At 39.3% G+C, this 18,642-nt stretch overlaps 1 protein-coding gene across 3 annotated transcripts in view; it reads left to right on the forward strand.

The window, feature by feature from the left end:
- LOC126162039 (patronin) overlaps positions 1-18,642 on the forward strand; it is a 445,213-nt gene that overhangs the window by 366,942 nt on the left and 59,629 nt on the right. For all 3 annotated transcript variants that reach the window (XM_049918266.1, XM_049918267.1, XM_049918268.1), the window contains 4 exons: positions 7,980-8,216; positions 8,956-9,142; positions 11,425-11,532; positions 17,976-18,059. In XM_049918266.1, the coding sequence (XP_049774223.1) occupies positions 7,980-8,216; positions 8,956-9,142; positions 11,425-11,532; positions 17,976-18,059 (616 nt within the window). The remainder of the gene's footprint in view (positions 1-7,979; positions 8,217-8,955; positions 9,143-11,424; positions 11,533-17,975; positions 18,060-18,642) is intronic.

An 18,642-nucleotide genomic window follows, 5' to 3' on the forward strand; every position in this document is an offset into this window, starting at 1 on the left:
TGCCACACAATAAGCTTTTGGCCAACGAAGCCTTTGTGAAAAATGCACACACACACACACACCCACACTCACACTCACACTCTACTCATTCATTTCTCTGACAGTATCCTCCTCTCCTCTCCTCTCCTCTCCTCCCTCCCGCTCTCTCACTATTCCTTCCTCTCCCTCTGGCTTCAGCTGCCTGTGACTGTGGTTGTGTGTGTGTGTGTGTGTGTGTGTGTGTGTGTGTGTGTGTGTGTGTGCGCACGCGCTTTTGACAAAGACCTTGTTGGCCAAAAGCTTATTGTGACAGTCTTTTTGTTGTATCTACCTGCAACTCAGTATCTCTGCTACATTCTTCTGAACTGAATTAGTTATCCTGTGCTCTGTGGAGCATATGCGTATCATCCCAGTGTGAGGTTTTAAATTTTTTTCTGTTTTTTACTTTTCCATTATTTTTTGTGTTCACAGTATGAAGTTTTCTGTGCCTAGACAATGTTAAAGCTAACATACATACATATTGTTCATTGTAACCTGAAAAAATTTATGTAGTGTTTAACAGTTTTTCAGTCCATACTGTATCATTTTCTGAGTTCAAATAGTAAGATGTTCACACATTATTTATCACTAAATTTTCAGTTAATACTAGATCACTGCTTAATTACCTTCTCGTTTGTCTAGTTGTGAGTTATGGTACTTTGCACCTTTGATATAAGTGTCGTTTGCCGTCAGTCAATCTTCTGCTGAATGTAAAAATTGGTTGTATGACTGCTATTGTCACTATAAATCTGGATGTTCCTACTAGTTATTTGGTGCCTTCTTCCACTAATATAATTATTTGAAACATTTGGATGAATGGTAGATGAACCAGAACGTGGAAAACTAGCTCTACCAAAAGCATGCATCAAATCATGGTTCCAGCTTAGCTGTTGTTGCCTCAACAGTTAGTAAACAGGTGAACACATTTGAAGTACTAGGTACCTTCAGCATATGTGACAAAAGCATCTCCAAACAAATGGAAAAGACACTAGAATGTACAATAGAGGTACTCTTGTCACATAGTGAAAGAGAAAATGCATACTCCATTTTGCAAATGCAAATTCCTAAGGAAAATGTGTGTTCAGCATCAAAGAACATGAACTATGTGTACAGAGATACAGAACACAGCAGCCAGTGTACTAGGCTGGAGGATTCTGTTATTGTCCAGGCAGCCATTAGATTCTTATCACATGTTGCACACCCAAAAGAAAACACAGTTACTTTCTCAATATCCCAGGTGGTTGATTCCCATTTTGCTTCAGTGTAATAACCTCACTTTGTGATGTACCCAGACAGTTCTTTACATGCCGGAATGAAGTTTTGGATCTGATCAAGACAGTGGTTCTCAAACTGTGGGACGCAACCCTGAGGGGGGGGGGGGGGGAGGGGTTGCAAAGGGGCACATATAATTATGAAAACAAAAATATGTTCTTAGGAACAAACAATTCGCTTCATCTTTTGTCAAACAAACGATATGCCAGTGATCGGCTTGAATTTCGGCTGACATCGGTGTTAACGCCAGACGTGGTCGACAACAATGAAACCGCTGTCACGTTATCAGCATTGTTTGAAATGATTGGTCGAGCTTCATGACTTCCTTCAACACCACTTAGGAACAAAGCCTACCATGTAAGCTGAGTAGGCTTTGTTCCTGAGTGGCAGTGATTCCTTCGATACTGGGCGGAATACCCTTTATTGCCTAATCCTTCCATAACTATCCCGTGCAGTGGAAGGTTTGGCTAGTGTATCTCAATGCATCCTTATAGTGTCTACTATAGGGATGCATTGAGATGCACTAGCCAAGACTATAATTATAATGACAACTATAGTTATAGTCTTATAATTATAACTTTGCGAGGAAGACTTGTCTGCAGTATGAAGTGGTTCCTGATTAGTGAGAAACATCAAGACAGCAGTGGTCTGTCAAGTGGCAGAGGGGAGGGAGATACTCCAAAGGCGATAATGAAGAGGTATGATGAGAACTATTTAGTGCTAGACTTCATAATTACAACCAATGATGAAGAACGTCTGCAGTTTGTAGTTTGTTTAATGAGTTAACTGCTGTTAGCACAAAACCTACTGACTTAAAGAGAGATCTTGAAACCAAACATCCTGAATTAACGGGAAACCAAAAGATTTTTTTTTATCATTTTTTTATTTTTTTGTCGCGAAAATCCAGAAGAATTTTGCTAGAATGACGAATGTGACATCTAAGGCCCTTGTAGCCTCTTATTAGATTTCTCATGGAATTGCTAAATGCAAGAAACCACACATGGTTGCAGAAACTCTGGTTTTACCAGCAGTGATAGATATAGTATCAACAATGTTTGGCGACTCATTTGCTTAACAGTTGAAAAGTATTCCTGTCCTAAATGGCATAGTACGTAGAAGAATTCTAGACTTCCCTAATTACTTACGCGACTAGCTTTGGAGACCAGCCACTTAGAATTTTGGGCCTAGAAATCTGGCCATTTATGCCATTATTTAAAATGTTACTGTCACATATGTAATTGATGTATCGTAAAATGTAATAAACACTAAAAAAGGCCAAGCTTCAAGATTTACTTTGGTTCTTTGAAAGATTACAAATTTTTAAATAAGGATGACAGAAAATAGAGAGCTGAGTTATTGAGCATTTTCTTCCTCTCGAGCTTCCAAAATTTCTTGCTCACTTAACAAAAAATGTTTTTGTAGCAGAATTACAGCAAACTGTGAAAACTGGCAAGTACATGCTCAAAATTATGTCAACACAATCAAATACTGGCCCAATACTCTCGACATCAGCTGTTTCATTCTCTAAAGTGTCTTCAGAAATGTTTGTAGAAACTGACAGCAGAAAGCAGCACTTGCAAAGGGACAGACAGTGGGACATCTGTACATTGTTCTTGTATGATAAGAGTCCATTTTTTCAGTAATAGATGGCTCATGTGTTGGGAAAATTGCAGCCCAATCTATACTTGGACACAATCATTTGAACATGGTGTTTTGACCCGCACTATGCTCAGGAGCAGTCACCAAAGTGTTAGAACATTACCTTCAAGCTCAGCAAATTGTGTTGATCGTTAAGGGTGCAGTATATATGTGTAGCTGTAATCAGTGGTGTGACCGTATGTTTTATAATTCCTACATATTTGTGTTAAATTTCATTTGATCAACAGCTTAAATTATTACTCAGAAAACCACACAAAGCTGTTATAAACAACTGTCATAAAAATTTCAGTATCAATTTTTTGTCAGTACTTTGTGCACAAATGTGTCTAAATTAATCCCTCTCTATAAAACAATGGAAAGTTTAGGATGGCATAACAACAATATTAGGAAACGATAGATTGCTACTCACAATATACAGGATGCACTGAATCACAACAAGGTACAATGAAAAGACTAGTATGTATTTAAGCTTCAAAAAGACTTCTTTTAAAGTAGATAACACTTACAAATACACACAAGCAGAACGCTCTTACAAAGAAGCGTTGTCTCTGGCCACTGTCAGAGACAGTGGTCATGTGTGTGTGCAAAAGTTGTGCTGTTTGTTTGTTTCTTTGTTCTACATTAGAAGTAATCTCAGCTTTTGGCTGAAAGCTGAAATGTACAGCAGTCTTTTTGTTTTGCCTGTCTGCAACTCAATGTCTCATCTGTATGGTGAATAAAAGTCTATCCGTTTCACAGGATTGTTGTTAATCTCTATATACAGTTTGTCTTGTTATGAAATTTTCAACTGACACTCATCATCTATTACTGCTTAACCATGGACCTTGCAGTTGGTGGGTAGGCTTGCGTGCCTCAATGATACAGATAGCCATACCATAGGTGCAACCAGTGAAGGGGTATCTGTTGAGAGGCCAGACAAACGTGGTTCCTGAAGAGGGGCAGCAGCCTTTTCAGTAGTTGCAGGGGCAACAGTCTGGATGATTGACTGATCTGGCCTTGTGACACTAACCAAAACGGTCTTACTGTGCTGGGCTGCGAACGGCTGTAAGCAAGGGGAAACTACAGCCGTAATTTTTTCCGAGGGCATACAGCTTTACTGTATGGTTCAATAATGATGCCATTCTCTTGGTTAAAATATTCCAGAGGTAAAATAGTCCCCCATTCGGATCTCTGGGCGGAGACTACTCAAGAGGACGTCATTATGAGGAGAAAGAAAACTGCCGTTGTATAGATTGGAGCATGGAATGTCAGATCCCTTAATCGGGCAGGTAGGTTAGAAAATTTAAAAAGGGCAATAGATAGGTTATATTTAGGTATAGTGGGAATTAGTGAAGTTCGGTGGCAGGAGGAACAAGACTTTTGGTCAGGTGAATACAGGGTTATAAATACAAAATCAAATAGGGGTAATGCAGGAGTAGGTTTAATAAAAAAATAGGAGTGCGGGTAAGCTACTACAAACAGCATAGTGAACGCATTATTGTGGCCAAGATAGACACGAAGCCCATGCTTACTTCGGTAATTCAAGTTTATATGCCAACTGGCTCTGCAGATGATGAAGAAATTGATGAAATGTATGATAAGATAAAAGAAATTATTCAGGTAGTGAAGGGAGACGAAAATTTAATAGTCATGGGTGACTGGAATTCGAGTGTAGGAAAAGGGAGAGAAGGAAACGTGGTAGGTGAATATGGATTGGGGCTAAGAAATGAAAGAGGAAGCCGCCTGGTAGAATTTTGCACAGAGCATAACTTAATCATAGATAATACTTGGTTCAAGAATCATAAAAGAAAGTTGTATACATGGAAGAATCTTGGAAATACTAGACGGTATCAGATAGATTATATAATGGTAAGACAGAGATTTAGGAACCAGGTTTTAAATTGTAAGACATTTCCATGGGCAGATGTGGACTCTGACCACAATCTATTGGTTATGAATTGTAGATTAAAACTGAAGAAACTGCAAAAAGGTGGGCATTTAAGGAGATGGGATCTGGATAAACTGACTAAACCAGAGGTTGTACAGAGTTTCAGGGAGAGCGTAAGGGAACAAATGGCAGGAATGGGGGAAAGAGATACAGTAGAAGAAGAATGGGTAGCTCTGAGGTATGAAGTAGTGAAGGCAGCAGAAGATCAAGTAGGTAAAAAGACAAGGGCTAGTCGAAATCCTTGGGTAACAGAAGAAATATTGAATTTAATTGATGAAAGGAGAAAATATAAAAACACATTGAATGAAGCAGGCAAAAAGGAATATAAACGTCTCAAAAATGAGATTGACAGGAAGTGCAAAATGGCTAAGCAGGGATGGCTAGAGGACAAATGTAAGGATGTAGAGGCTTATCTCACTAGGGGTAAGATAGATACTGCCTACAGGAAAATTAGAGAGACCTTTGGAGAAAAGAGAACCACTTGTATGAATATCAAGAGCTCAGATGGAAACCCAGTTCTAAGCAAAGAAGGGAAAGCAGAAAGGTGGAAGGAGTATATAGGTGGTCTATACAAGGGCGATGCACTTGAGGACAATATTATGGACATGGAAGAGGATGTATGTGAAGATGACATGGGAGATACGATACTGCGTGAAGAGTTTGACAGAGCACTGAAAGACCTGAGTCGAAACGAGGCCCCGGGAGTAGACAACATTCCATTAGAACTACTGACGGCCTTGGGAAAGCCAGTCCTGACAAAACTCTACCATCTGGTGAGCAAGATGTATGAGACAGGTGAAATACCCTCAGACTTCGAGAAGAATATAATAATTCCAATCCCAAAGATAGCAGGTGTTGACAGATGTGAAAATTACCGAACTATCAGTTTAATAAGCCACAGCTGCAAAATACTAACGCGGATTCTTTAAAGACGAATGGAAAAACTGGTAGAAGCTGAACTTGGGGAAGATCAGTTTGGATTCCGCAGAAATGTTGGAACACGTGAGGCAATACTGACCCTACGACTTATCTTAGAAAATAGATTAAGGAAAGGCAAACCTACGTTTGTAGCATTTGTAGACTTAGAGAAAGCTTTTGACAATGTTGACTGGAATACTCTCTTTCAAATTCTAAAGATGGCAGGGGTAAAATACAGGGAGCGAAAGGCTATTTACAATTTGTACAGAAACCAGACGGCAGTTATAAGAGTCGAGGGGCATGAGAGGGAAGCAGCAGTTGGGAAGGGAGTGAGACAGGGTTGTAGCCTATCCCCAATATTATTCAATCTGTATATTGAGCAAGCAGTAAAGGAAACAAAAGAAAAGTTTGTAGTAGGTATTAAAATCCATGGAGAAGAAATAAAAACGTTGAGGTTTGCCGATGACATTGTAATTCTGTCAGAGACAGCAAAGGACGTGGAAGAGCAGTTGAACAGAATGGACAGTGTCTTGAAAGCAGGATATAAGATGAACATCAACAAAAGCAAAACGAGGATAATGGAATGTAGTCGAATAAAGTCTGGTGATGCTGAGAGAATTGGATTAGGAAATGAGACACTTAAAGTAGTAAAGGAGTTTTGCTAATTGGGGAGCAAAATAACTGTTGGTGGTCAAACCAGAGAGGATATAAAATGTAGACTGGCAATGGAAAGGAAAGTGTTTCTGAAGAAGAGAAATTTGTTAACATCGAGTATAGATTTAAGTGTCAGGAAGTCGTTTCTGAAAGTATTTGTATAGAGTGTAGCCATATATGGAAGTGAAACATGGACGATAAATAGTTTGGACAAGAAGAGAGTAGAAGCTTTTGAAATGTGGTGCTACAGAAGAATGCTGAAGATTAGATGGGTAGATCACATAACTAATGAGGAGGTTTTGAACAGGACTGGGGAGAAGAGGAGTTCGTGGCACAACTTGACAAGAAGAAGGGACCGGTTGGTAGGACATGCTCTGAGGCATGAAGGGATTACAAATTTAGCATTGGAGGGCAGTGTGGAGGGTAAAAATCGTAGAGGGAGACCAAGAGATGAATACACTAAGCAGATTCAGAAGGATCTAGGTTGCAGTAAGCACTGGGAGATGAAGAAGCTTGTACAGGATAGAGTAGCATGGAGAGCTGCATCAAACGAGTCTCAGGACTGAAGACAACAGCAACAACTGACAAGGAGAGTTTGAGTGCTTCTATATCTGTGAAATGCTACATCTGACGTCATCACCCCCTAACTGCCAGAAAGAAAAACTAATACCACATGCTCCCATTGAGCTTGTACTTAGTATTTGACAGAGTCTGCTAATAACCATCGTCACTTTCATACTTTATTTGAAAAACTACAACTTAATGTGTAAAATATGAAATTATAATTATTTACTGTTAACCACTTTTAGAAGAGACCAAAACTGAGACAGTCCTTGAAACTTGCTTTAGCCACATCTCGCGGTAATGTTATAATATATCTAAAAACCAAGATGATGTAACTTACCAAATGAAAGCGTTGGCATGTTAATAGACACACAAACACACACATACAAAATTCAAGCTTTCGCAACCCAAGGTTGCTTCATCAGGAAAGAGGGAAGGAGAGGGAAAAACGAAAGGATCGAAAGGATGTGGGTTTTAAGGGAGAGGGTAAGGAGTCATTCCAATCCCGGGAGCGGAAAGACTTACCTTAGGGGGGGGGGGGGGGAAAGGACAGGTATACACTCGCGCGCGCGCACACACACACACACACACACACACACACACACACACACACACACACACACACACACACACACACACATCCATCTGCACAAAGACCCCCTAAGGTAAGTCTTTCCGCTCCCGGGATTGGAATGACTCCTTACCCTCTCCCTTAAAACCCATATCCTTTAGTCTTTCTGTCTCCTTCCCTCTTTCCTGACAAAGCAACCTTGGGTTGCAAAAGCTTTAATTTTGTGTGTGTGTGTGTGTGTGTGTGTGTGTGTGTGTGTGTGTGAACATGCCAACGCTTTTGTTTGGTAAGTTAAATCATCTTTGTTTTTAGATATATTTTTCCCACATGGAATGTTTCCCTCTATTATATTCGTAATGTTATAATATCATATTTAAGTTATTTGTTTTCCGCCAGATGACTCTGGATGAAATGGAGCGTAAAAAAGAACGCATAATGCTGCTCTCCCTTCAAAGGAGACAACAGCAAGAAGAAGCAAAGGCGTTGAAGGAACAAGAAGCACAGCGCAGGCGAGAAATGGAAAAACTGCGACAGGAAGAACGAGAACGTAAGAAAGAAGAGGAACGTCTCCGCAGAGCAGCCATTCTTGAACAGTACAAGCTTAAGAAGGCCATTGAAGAAGCAGAGAGAGAGGTAATTTTATTGCAGTTTGTTCATTCGGGATTTACTTTGCAAGTAATAAATGCAGAAGAAGTTTACAAGGCACTGGTTTACAATACAATTGGATTGCGGTTGGGTTGTCTATTTTATCTTGATAAAATATTTTGACAACTTCCCTATTGCTGATTTTGTCGCTTACTATTTGGTTGGAGTCCAAACAAATCGGTGTCTACACTGGATGAATGCATGTAGGGAAGCTATGGAAATATTGTGTAAAAATAATGTGACAATTTGGCTGCAAACCTAAAGCCTTGTAACTGTCAATGTTGTACAGAAAGCTTGAAGGATCACAGAACCACAGTTCCATTGTATTCCATCAATACAAGTTGTCTTATAACAAGATCTCGCGTAAGGATCATGCACCCTGTGTGTAGGCTCATCTCTATCCCTCGGACACTGCCCTCGCACCTCCTGCTAACACCCCCCCCCCCCCTTCCCCCAATAAAAAAAAAATCCCTCTACTTCTCTTGTTGCCCTGTCGACTGCTCACTTTTTAAAATTCAATTATTTAAATAAAAATTGCTTGTCTTTTGTGAATAAGAATGGGTCACCTTATTACCACCAGTGATTGTATTGTGCTTGGTAAATTAGTTTATTGCACAAACAGCTGAGGCTAGCATAAGCCACACAGATACATGTGTTTAAATTTTCTCATCAATAAATAACATTCTTTGTGAATTCTGGGTTATTAAAAAGTTGCTACAAATTTCAGGGTAAACTACTACCAGAAAAAGTTGAACTTTCAAATATGAAACCTGTTCCTAAGATGCGTAACAAATCATCTGCAAGTTCTCGTCCAAGGCCGAAAACAATTCATGTTGATAGTGGTAGTGTGGATGTCCAAGAAGGTATACTGAGTCCAAGCCGAAGTAAAAAAGGATCAACATCAAATCTCACAGGTATGGAGTGCTGTAACTGCCTCTCATCTGTACTGTGTATTGGTAATATATCTTTGTGGTTGCCTTTTTATATCTGTATTTTGTCTTTCCTTAAAACAGCAGTTTTTTAGATGAATATATCATTTTAGTCATGGTCATATTTTTTATTATTATTGTTTCGTAGCTTCTGAGCGGGCTGTTCATATAATTGACTGTGCTGTAATTATTTTTCACTTGTGTAGAAGCAATTTATGCTATTAAGTAATCTGTTCACATCATTGCCCACAATGTGAAAAAATTTAACATTATTATTTATTGTTGAAATTGCATATCAGTTTTCTATTATTTTACTTTTGGAAAGTTGTTGTGTGTATTTTCTGTGCTATGCAATTGCCCTTAAGAAATTAAGTGTGATTGCTGTAACTGCATATAAGTCTCCTGTGTTCATGTCTTATCTGTCACATTCTGACACACTTGTTTTTATTATCGTGACATTCAGGTAATTTCGTCAGTACTGCAAGCTATCAAATAAAATTCTCGAGCTTTCAATGGCTAGCTGTGCCATTGACATCAGGAGTAAAACTACCGACTGCCAGGTCTGGCACTATTTCCCACATACATATGTATGATTACAGCCACTGGTACCAATCAGAGGGGGCCGAAATGACGCGTTTGCGGAAGGTGATTTGGGCAGCTCATAGCAGCTCTGGCCCACTGTAGGACTGAGTGGCATCAGGTAACATGAGGGGCCGGTGCCACGTTTGAAATTGATGCTCTTGCCTCCCTACAAGTGTTAAGCATCCATCGTTGCTTCCTTCCGACATCCGAAGCCTGCCCCCATGCTCTACTCAGTGTCTATCCCTGGTCTCTTTTGAAACTGTTGCTGTTCATTCTAATCTCAGCCTCTTTTTTTTTATAATGGAGTTGCAGTATGTTGACACATGAATCAAGGCTCTTGTGTTCTCAAGCTGTATTTTGCATCAGAGGCAATGCTCAGCTATGGCCGACTTGTCGAGCTCTCTTTGGTTAATATGTCTCTTGTGCTCGTTAAAATTCTCTGCAACTATACAAATTGTCTGGCCTATATAGATGCTGCCGCACTTTGCAAGGGACGCTATTTACACCGGGCACATGTAGAGATCTGTCGTCATTAATAAGGCACAATGTATCTCGTATCTTGGAGGCGGGTCAGAACAGTGGTCTCAATCCATGTGTCTGCAGCACGCGTGTTAACCTGCTGCTTGTTGCCCCACAGTATGGCAGGAAAGCCACCAGCTTGCTCTCTTCTGCCGAATCACAAGTCATCCTTCTTCGGTGACATCTGAAAGCATTTGCAATGTCTGTCTTACAGTAGCCATTCTCCCTGAACACACGCATCAAGTGCTGCAATTCAGCCTGTAGCTGGTCATCATCAGAAATAACTTTGGCTCTGTGTATTAACATATTCAGGACCACATGGTGGTGAAAACTACCAGCGTTCAAATATTGATCATTGTGTGTCAGTTTCCTGTACACTGAATGATCAGCTTATCTCCTGCCTTCTGCTCATCTAAAACATCTAAGAACAGTAGTTTGCCATCCTCCTCCATCTCAGTGGTAAATTTAATATAAACGCAATCCATGCCATTCCTCATGGCTAGTATTTGATTTTGGTGGCTTACCTTTCGACAGCATAAGGGTGACGGTTAGTCTGATGTCTTCAGCTATGTCAATTAGAGATTCAGAATGTACTGCTCTGTTCAACTAATAATCTCAAAAATTGGCAGACATTGTGGGACTGGTGAAAAATTAAGGGGTTTACTCAGTGCTGTCAAAGAGCTGTCATCCAGTTCTTGTTTGGAGAGATTAACAACTGTTCTGTGGGCCTTATAGTTATCCATATCTGTTCCCCCATTAGTTAAGCAGTCAAACTTGATACATTGCATTAGCCACAGAAAGCTCAAGAATTTTATTTGAATTGAAGTGGCTTGAAACCTGAGGTTTTATTCAGTAATGCCGTTGCAAAAGTCTTGAGGACACTGCAAGTTATCACTATAAAGTAAGAGGAAGGCATTACGTGGACTACAGTACACTGTTTAAGGACACAGAGATTCATTAAATTCTATTATTCAGCACTGTTGTAATGACCAGTATGCTTACGTAACTGTTGTGGCTTCCAGTCCACTGTGCTGTCAGTATTTGCATTATTATTTTCCTTCTTGTTCTTTTAAAGCATTTCCCTGTAACTGCTTTTGTTGTGCTTGATACCAGTACTTTATTTATTGAGATTTGAGTTACCTGCATGATTTTTCATTTTCTTGTAGACACAGTTTACAGCCAAAATCTGAGGAGGGATTATTATCGTGGCTCACAGGATAGTTTAACAGAAAGATTCGAAGAGCGGAGAGGTGGTCCAACCTCTCTGTTCAGAGGTGAGATTTGAAGTGTTTATGAAACTAACATTTCTTTCTTTTTTTTTATTTAACATTTCTGTTTTTCTGGCATTTGTCTGAGATGCTTAAAATGTGCTTCCAAAAGTATAATGATCAGTTCTGTTCAGTTGGTTCAAGGGATGGTTGCCTACAAAAGCTAATGAAGAGTCTCCTATCCTAAGTGACATTTACAAAAAACAAGTTATGGTTACTTTTAGATAAAATGTGAAAAAATTGCAATATTTTTGACATAAGTAATTCACTTATTCCTATATCTTCTTCCCCTAGCTTAAGCTGTAGTCTTATTTTGTATAGTATATTTGTTGACCTACTAGAGCTTTTTGTCTTCACCATGTTGCCATTTCTTCTGCTTGTTCCCATAGAACAAGCATTATATACTGAATTCTGCAGACAGTGTAAAAATAGTGTTGTTCTTTCAATTTTTATTAATATTTCAGTCCTCATTTAGCCTGACTTTGCTTTTTATTGACACCTCAACTTATACTACATAAATTTTGTTAATTTTCATCTCATCATCATGGTAAGTTTGTTGTTTGCTTGAAACCTAGAATTGTTAATTCTTGAACTGAAGAAGTTAACATGAGATCCTATTTTTCCTGAATTTACCCTTAATAGTTCCACGTCATCCGAAGCGTAAAAAAAGTTCTGGCAGTTGTTAGTTGTTAACAAAGGTGTACAAGTTTAGTGGAAAATTGTGATGACAGTTTTATTGGTATGCTGAATGTGTTGTTTTAGGGTTTTCACAGTATGTTTGTACATTAATATTCGTAAAATTTATTTCCACTGCTGAGCATTTTAATGTGAATGCAAATACTTTTTACACTCTTACTTGGTGCAATAACTAGCACCATTACATATTAATTATTGTAGTTTCAAGCAATGGAAAGTCCAAGTTGAATTGGAGTATCAACAAACTTGCAAGAGATAGATGGCTACTCACCGTTCTGATGGTGGTGGTGGTGGTGGTGGTGGTGTGTGTGTGTGTATGTGTGTGTGTGTGCGTGTGCGCCCATCCTTTGGCCAAAAGCTGGAATGTGTAACAGTATTTCCATTGTGCTTCACTGCTACTCAGCGTGTCATCTTTAGAGCACAATCTGTCCTTTTTGTAATATTGTTAATTACTCTGGTTTGTCCTTCAGACTGAGTGAGGTGGTGTGATGGTAATACATTGGAGTTGCATTAGGGAGAATGGTTTTTCAAATCTTTCAGAATAAGTTTTAGTTTTTTCATGGTTTTTTTGGGATGTTACCTTAGAAGAGGATGTGGGCAATTTCTCCCCATTCACCTCCCCGCCCTGCCCCTTGGTTCCCTAACTCAAGCTTGTGTTCAGTCTTGAATGTCTTCACCCTCAATGGGTTTTTAAATTCTAATATTCTACCCTCCTTTGTCTTCAGAGGTGGTTCTTTTATTTGCACAAGACAACAAGTGTACAAAGGAAGTAACATGCCGTTAAGTACCTAATGCTAATCATTTCATTGGGGATCTTCTGAATTTTTTGTCTAGCAAGCATGTTTCATAAATGCAGCAAAGAACCTTTTTTCACAGTACTCTTTTATACTAGCTGTTTGCAAAATGATTTTTTTCTATTGATAACTTCATATTCTAGAAACGAAATGGGGCAAAGAGGCATTAAGAGTCTTAAATCAATCATTCAGGGAGGAAAGGTGTATGTATGACCCACTGTAACGTAATAAGATAGTCGGAAATCGTTTTTTTTTCTGAGTAACATGCATATAATGTTATACACTGATTTTCGATTTGTATCGTAGTGCCTTAGTTTATGAAAGTTCATGTTTGATTTGATTGCGTCTCTCGCTTGATTTCAGCATGCCAGAAAAGAGAAACTGGCAATGAAAGGGAGAAAGTCCTTGCAGTTTGGCCCAGTGCAACAGATGAGGACTGCAACTTAATAACACAAGTACACCTTTAAGTATTGGTCCTTTAAAGTGTTGCAAATTGCAATGCATATGTCTACAACTACTTTTGAACTGGTGGGCCGTGCTATTCTGTGGCTTAAAGCCAGACTTAAAAGATTCCGCAGTCGCCAGGAAATATATTGTTACTGTTGACCTGCAACATAACAGAGCATTTACCAGAATTTTATTCGTGACCTAGGCTGGCTTAATCACAAAACATATAAACACATAATTTAATTCTTACTTTTGAGAATATGAGAGTGCCTCCATCATGACCGTGTCACACTTGCTAATTCCATTTTCTGTCATAAACAGCAACTTCTCGAAACAGGTCATGTCCATCCTCATGAAGCTCCGAAATTCCCTCAGACTTTCGAGCCTCAATTCTTTCATAAGCAGTGAATATAATCCCCTGCCTTTGTCCCTTCTTTTCAGCCAGGATCAAACTCAACGATATCTGGCTTTTTGTTTTGTCTTCGTCCTGCCCTAATCGGAACATTTACTGTCGCTACCAGGGCAATAGCTCCAAAAGCAAGTGGGTCCTCCATGTGCATAATGCTGTATAAATACATATACTTGTGTAACCAAGTGTCGTAATATAAAACTAATTGTTGAGTCTGTAATTCAGAACAGTAGTAACCTACATAAGAAAATAGCAATTACTTAACAAATAATGATATACATTTTCTTATGAAATAGGAACTTTGAGTGGCATAAACAATTCAAACGGGTGATGTTCCAATATGCCACATGGTCCCCTTTGTGTTTCGAGCAGTAGAATGAACAACTTTACAAAATATCAGACAGTTCTGTTTGCGTTTTGCGTGTTATTACTATCTACTGCACATGCACGCCGGGTGCATCCCACGTGGATGGTGTAATAGGTCTACGTGAACCAGCCTGTAGTTACACATATTAACACTTGGGGTGCTGGTGCGTAATTCTACAGTTCAGGCACATCGTGTAATACGGGCTTTTATGAGCTCCTCATAGGAGTCGTGCTATAGTGAGATCAGATTTTGCTGCTGTTTTAGCACAATGAATCAATCAAGTGGTGAAACCAAAAGAAAAACTGAAGAAAAGACTGAAGCTTACGAACTGGAGTTTAAAATAATAGGATATCAGACCATATCATTAGTTGACGTGGAAGTCGGTAATAGATATCTAAAGATGACTCATTTTGCTCTGAAACACATTTCGCTATTGCTTTCCAAGTCAGATACCAATATGTGACAGACAGTAAGAACAAAAACAAAACTTCAAGTGACTAAATGTTTGGTCTCGGGGACCTCTATGAAGAGTCAGGTATTTTTATTTCATGGTAAAAAAAAATATATTCTTAAGTCCATGCCTGATATCTCCTCTCTCTCTCTCTCTCTCTCTCTCTCTCTCTCTCTCTCTCTCTCCCTCTTCCAACCCCCCACCCTCTCTCTCTCTCTCTCTCTCTCTCTCTCTCTCTCTATCTCTGCATGTCAGTGTGTGTGCATGCACGATTTATTTATTTACACTTGAAGTTCCATAGAACCAAATTGAGTAGCAAATCTCCAAGGTCATGGAACATGTCAATACATGGAATTACAAAAGAAACGTAATAACAGATAAAAAAAATGTTTAAGAACCTAAAAAAGTCTGTCCATAAGTTCAAGCAAATGCAATCAACAATATAATGTAAGAATCAGCTTAATTTTTTCAAGGAACTCCTCAACAGAATAGGAGGAGTGAACAATGAGGAAACTCTTCAGTTTTGATTTGAAAGCACGTGGATTACTGCTAAGATTTTTGAATTCTTGTGGTAGATAATTGAAAATGAATGCAACGGTATACAGCACACCTTTGTGCACAGGAGTTAAGGAAGTCTGATCCAAATGTAGGTTGGATTTCTGCCGAGTATTAACTGAGCGAAGGCTGCTTATTAATGGGAATAAGCTGATATTGTTAACAAGAAATGACGATAAAGAATATATGTATATTGAGAGGCCAATGTCAAAATACCCAGACTAGTGAACAGGGGTTGACAAGAGGTTCGTGAACTTACACCACTTATTGCCCGAACCACCTGTTTCTGAGACAAAAATATCCTTTTAGAATGGGAAGAGTTACCCCAAAATATATACCATACGACATAAATGAATGAAAATAAGCAAATTAGACAAATTTTCGCTTCGAATGGTCACTTTCTTCAGATACCATTCAAATAGTAAAAATGGCAGCATTAAGTCTTTGAACAAGATCCTGAGCGTGGGCTTTCCATGACAGTTTATTATCTATCTGAACACCTAGAAATTTGATGCGTTGAGTTTCACTAATTATATTCCCATTCTGTGAAATTAAAATGTCGAGTTTTGTTGAATTGTGGGTTAGAAACTGTAAAAACTGTTTCTTATGGTGATTTAACATTAGTTTATTTTCTACAGACCATGAACTTATGTCATGAACTGCACTGTATGAAACAGAGCCAATGGGGAGGGACTGTAAGTTGAAGCTGACTGCTGACAGTGGTGACGTGACATGACGTGATGTGATGTGATGTTCCACATTTTCATCATAAAACACTTATTTATATCCATACAATTCCAAAAACTTCACAATTTCACACTCATGGTATTATATCAACCAACCATATGATGACATGGTGGAGGCAAACTCGTGACTGAAAATCAAACAGATTTAATATGAGGCTGTCAGTTACATCATAGGATTTGCCATAATACTTTGTTCATATGGGCCGTAGTTCACAAAAACATGGTTCAAGTTCCTGTAGCATGCCACGTGGGAACATACTTTAGGAAGGTTGTAAGATGAAGCTGACTGGTGACAGTGGTGGGATTCGGTGAACTTAAGCTGATAAATTATTAGACAGAACTGCTGGCTAGTACTGTCAGGAGGCAAAACATGTAGTATTGCCAATAAACGCACATAAAATTAAACATACACAATACTAGCATAGCCTTAAGAACTGTTATTTCCTTTATTGGGTAGGAGAGGAGGATAGCCCGGGGCAGGTTAAAAATGAAGGGCAAATCACTCTGACCACATGGTAAGAGGTATCCACCTGTAGTCTGTCATTTTTTGTTGATTTCTCTGGTTTGTCTTTGGACTTGCATGTGGGAGAATGTTGTTTCAAATCTTCCAGAATGCAATTTATATTTTTCATGGTTTTGGTAGATTGCTTAAAGAAAATTGTGGGATGATACCTGTAGAGGAGTGGGTGATTTCCCCACCCCCACTCACCTCCCCACCCTTCCCTGTAGTTCCCTAATCAAGCTTGTGTTAAGTCTCTAATGACTTCTTCAATGGGTTGTTAAATTCTAATATTTTGTCCTCCTTTGTCTTTCAGAGGTGGTTATTTTATTTGCCCAAGACAACCAGTGTACAAAGGAAGTAACATGCTGTTCAGTACCTAATGCTAATCATTTCAGACAAATGCTGTAAACCTCCCTTCAGTCAAATAAGAGCTAACACTTGGTCCTTGTATCTCAATGTTGGAATCAGTGGCGGATACACATGGGGGGCGCACGGCCGCCCACAGTGCCACCCAAGCCACCCCAGCCAGTTAGCCCACACTCTGTTCGTTTGTTTCTTTTGCCAGTCAACTCTACTGAATCGAGTTATCAAGTAGTTGTACTTTCTACGTAGCCCATGTATCTGCGTCACTGTCTGGCACACTGATAGCTAACACATAAAACGCCCTTAATAATCGTGATTTTGTTATGCAAGCATTGCCTGTTTGTCCTAGATCTGACAATCCTACTTTGCACGCGCTGTACAAAATATTTGCTTGTCTGCGTGCATCTATGGCTAAAGTAGAAAGAAGGTTTTCAACATTGCAGTGTACAAAGACATGGCTGAGGTCAACAATGGAGGAGGATCTACTTAATGGCTTAGCTCTGTTGAACACTCACCCTGACACTGATTTTCCTATTGACCATGTAATTAACCAGTTTGCCAGGAAGAATAGGCACATAGAATTCATCATTTAAGGAAGAGAACCACGATTGTAACTTCTTTATATCACAAGATGGCATTGTCTTGTATATGTGTATAATCACTTTAAATAAAACTTTCTTAAGCTTTGCAAGTGAGTTGATTATTTTTTATTACGTTAGTAAAAAGGTAGCTCAAGATATCTTTAGCGCCCCCTCCTTAAGGTTTATCTGTATCCGCCACTGGTTGGAATAAAACTAACCTTTAACAAAAGAATCCTATAAATAATGTTGTCTTTGAGTAGTGTGCATGTTCCTGGACTTTGTTAGTACATTCTGTAAAACAGTATATTCCTTTCTCTTGCATATGCCGTAAGACTCCTATTTTGGAAGTAATATAATAAATGTCATAAAATATTTTTTACACTTCTTATTATTGCATTTTTTTTTGTTAAGTTTTAAGGAGGAAATTAAATATATGAAAGTGAGTAGTTAAAGGCATTATCTGTTTTGTTTTCTCAATGGCACATTCTTTTTCTCCCTAATTAACATTGTGGTTTGTCATGTGACACTCACTTTGCAGATTCTCCAGATGATGGTCGGGGAGCATCACCTTGTCGTAGTGTCAACCAACTTGGCAGGAGAGGATCTTACAAAACTTCACGAGGTATGTTCAGCTGTATATATCACTGCATCCAAATTGTCTTAACGTTATGAGACTACCCCAGGGGCTCATGGCTCTTTTGTGAATTTGTGCTTGGCGCATATGGGGCCTCAAGCTATTGCAGCCCTTTCTTCCTTCCCTGGCTGCATTCCTTTTCCCATGCCTCTCCTTCCCTATCCTTGCTCCTTTCCTTTTGCCGCTCCTTCCCCTCTCTTGCTGTCCTTGTCTATGTTGGCCCTGCTATCCTCCTGGTTCTGCTATCCCTTATGGTTTTGTTCCTCCCCTCCCCCTGTTTTGGGGTTTAACCTCCCCTCCTAAATGTTGTCTCCATAGTGTGAGCTAACTGAGAAAGAACACCTTACTTAGCATCTTTATCATGTGGCCTTATTGCCTCTTCCATCTGTTACTGTTGCCTCCCCGTGTATGCCTCGGTGTGGTTGTTTGTCTTTCTGGAGCATCAGAACTCTGAGCAGTGGCCTCCATACCAGACGGCCCTTGTTGTGGCTGAGTAGTGGCTATAAGAGAGTCCTTGATCAGAGTAGGTGGTCTCAGGATGGACGCTTTGCGTATGAAACACATTAAGTTC

This window comes from Schistocerca cancellata, chromosome 2, assembly GCF_023864275.1.
Source record: "Schistocerca cancellata isolate TAMUIC-IGC-003103 chromosome 2, iqSchCanc2.1, whole genome shotgun sequence".
Classification (NCBI taxonomy): Eukaryota; Metazoa; Arthropoda; class Insecta; order Orthoptera; family Acrididae; genus Schistocerca; species Schistocerca cancellata.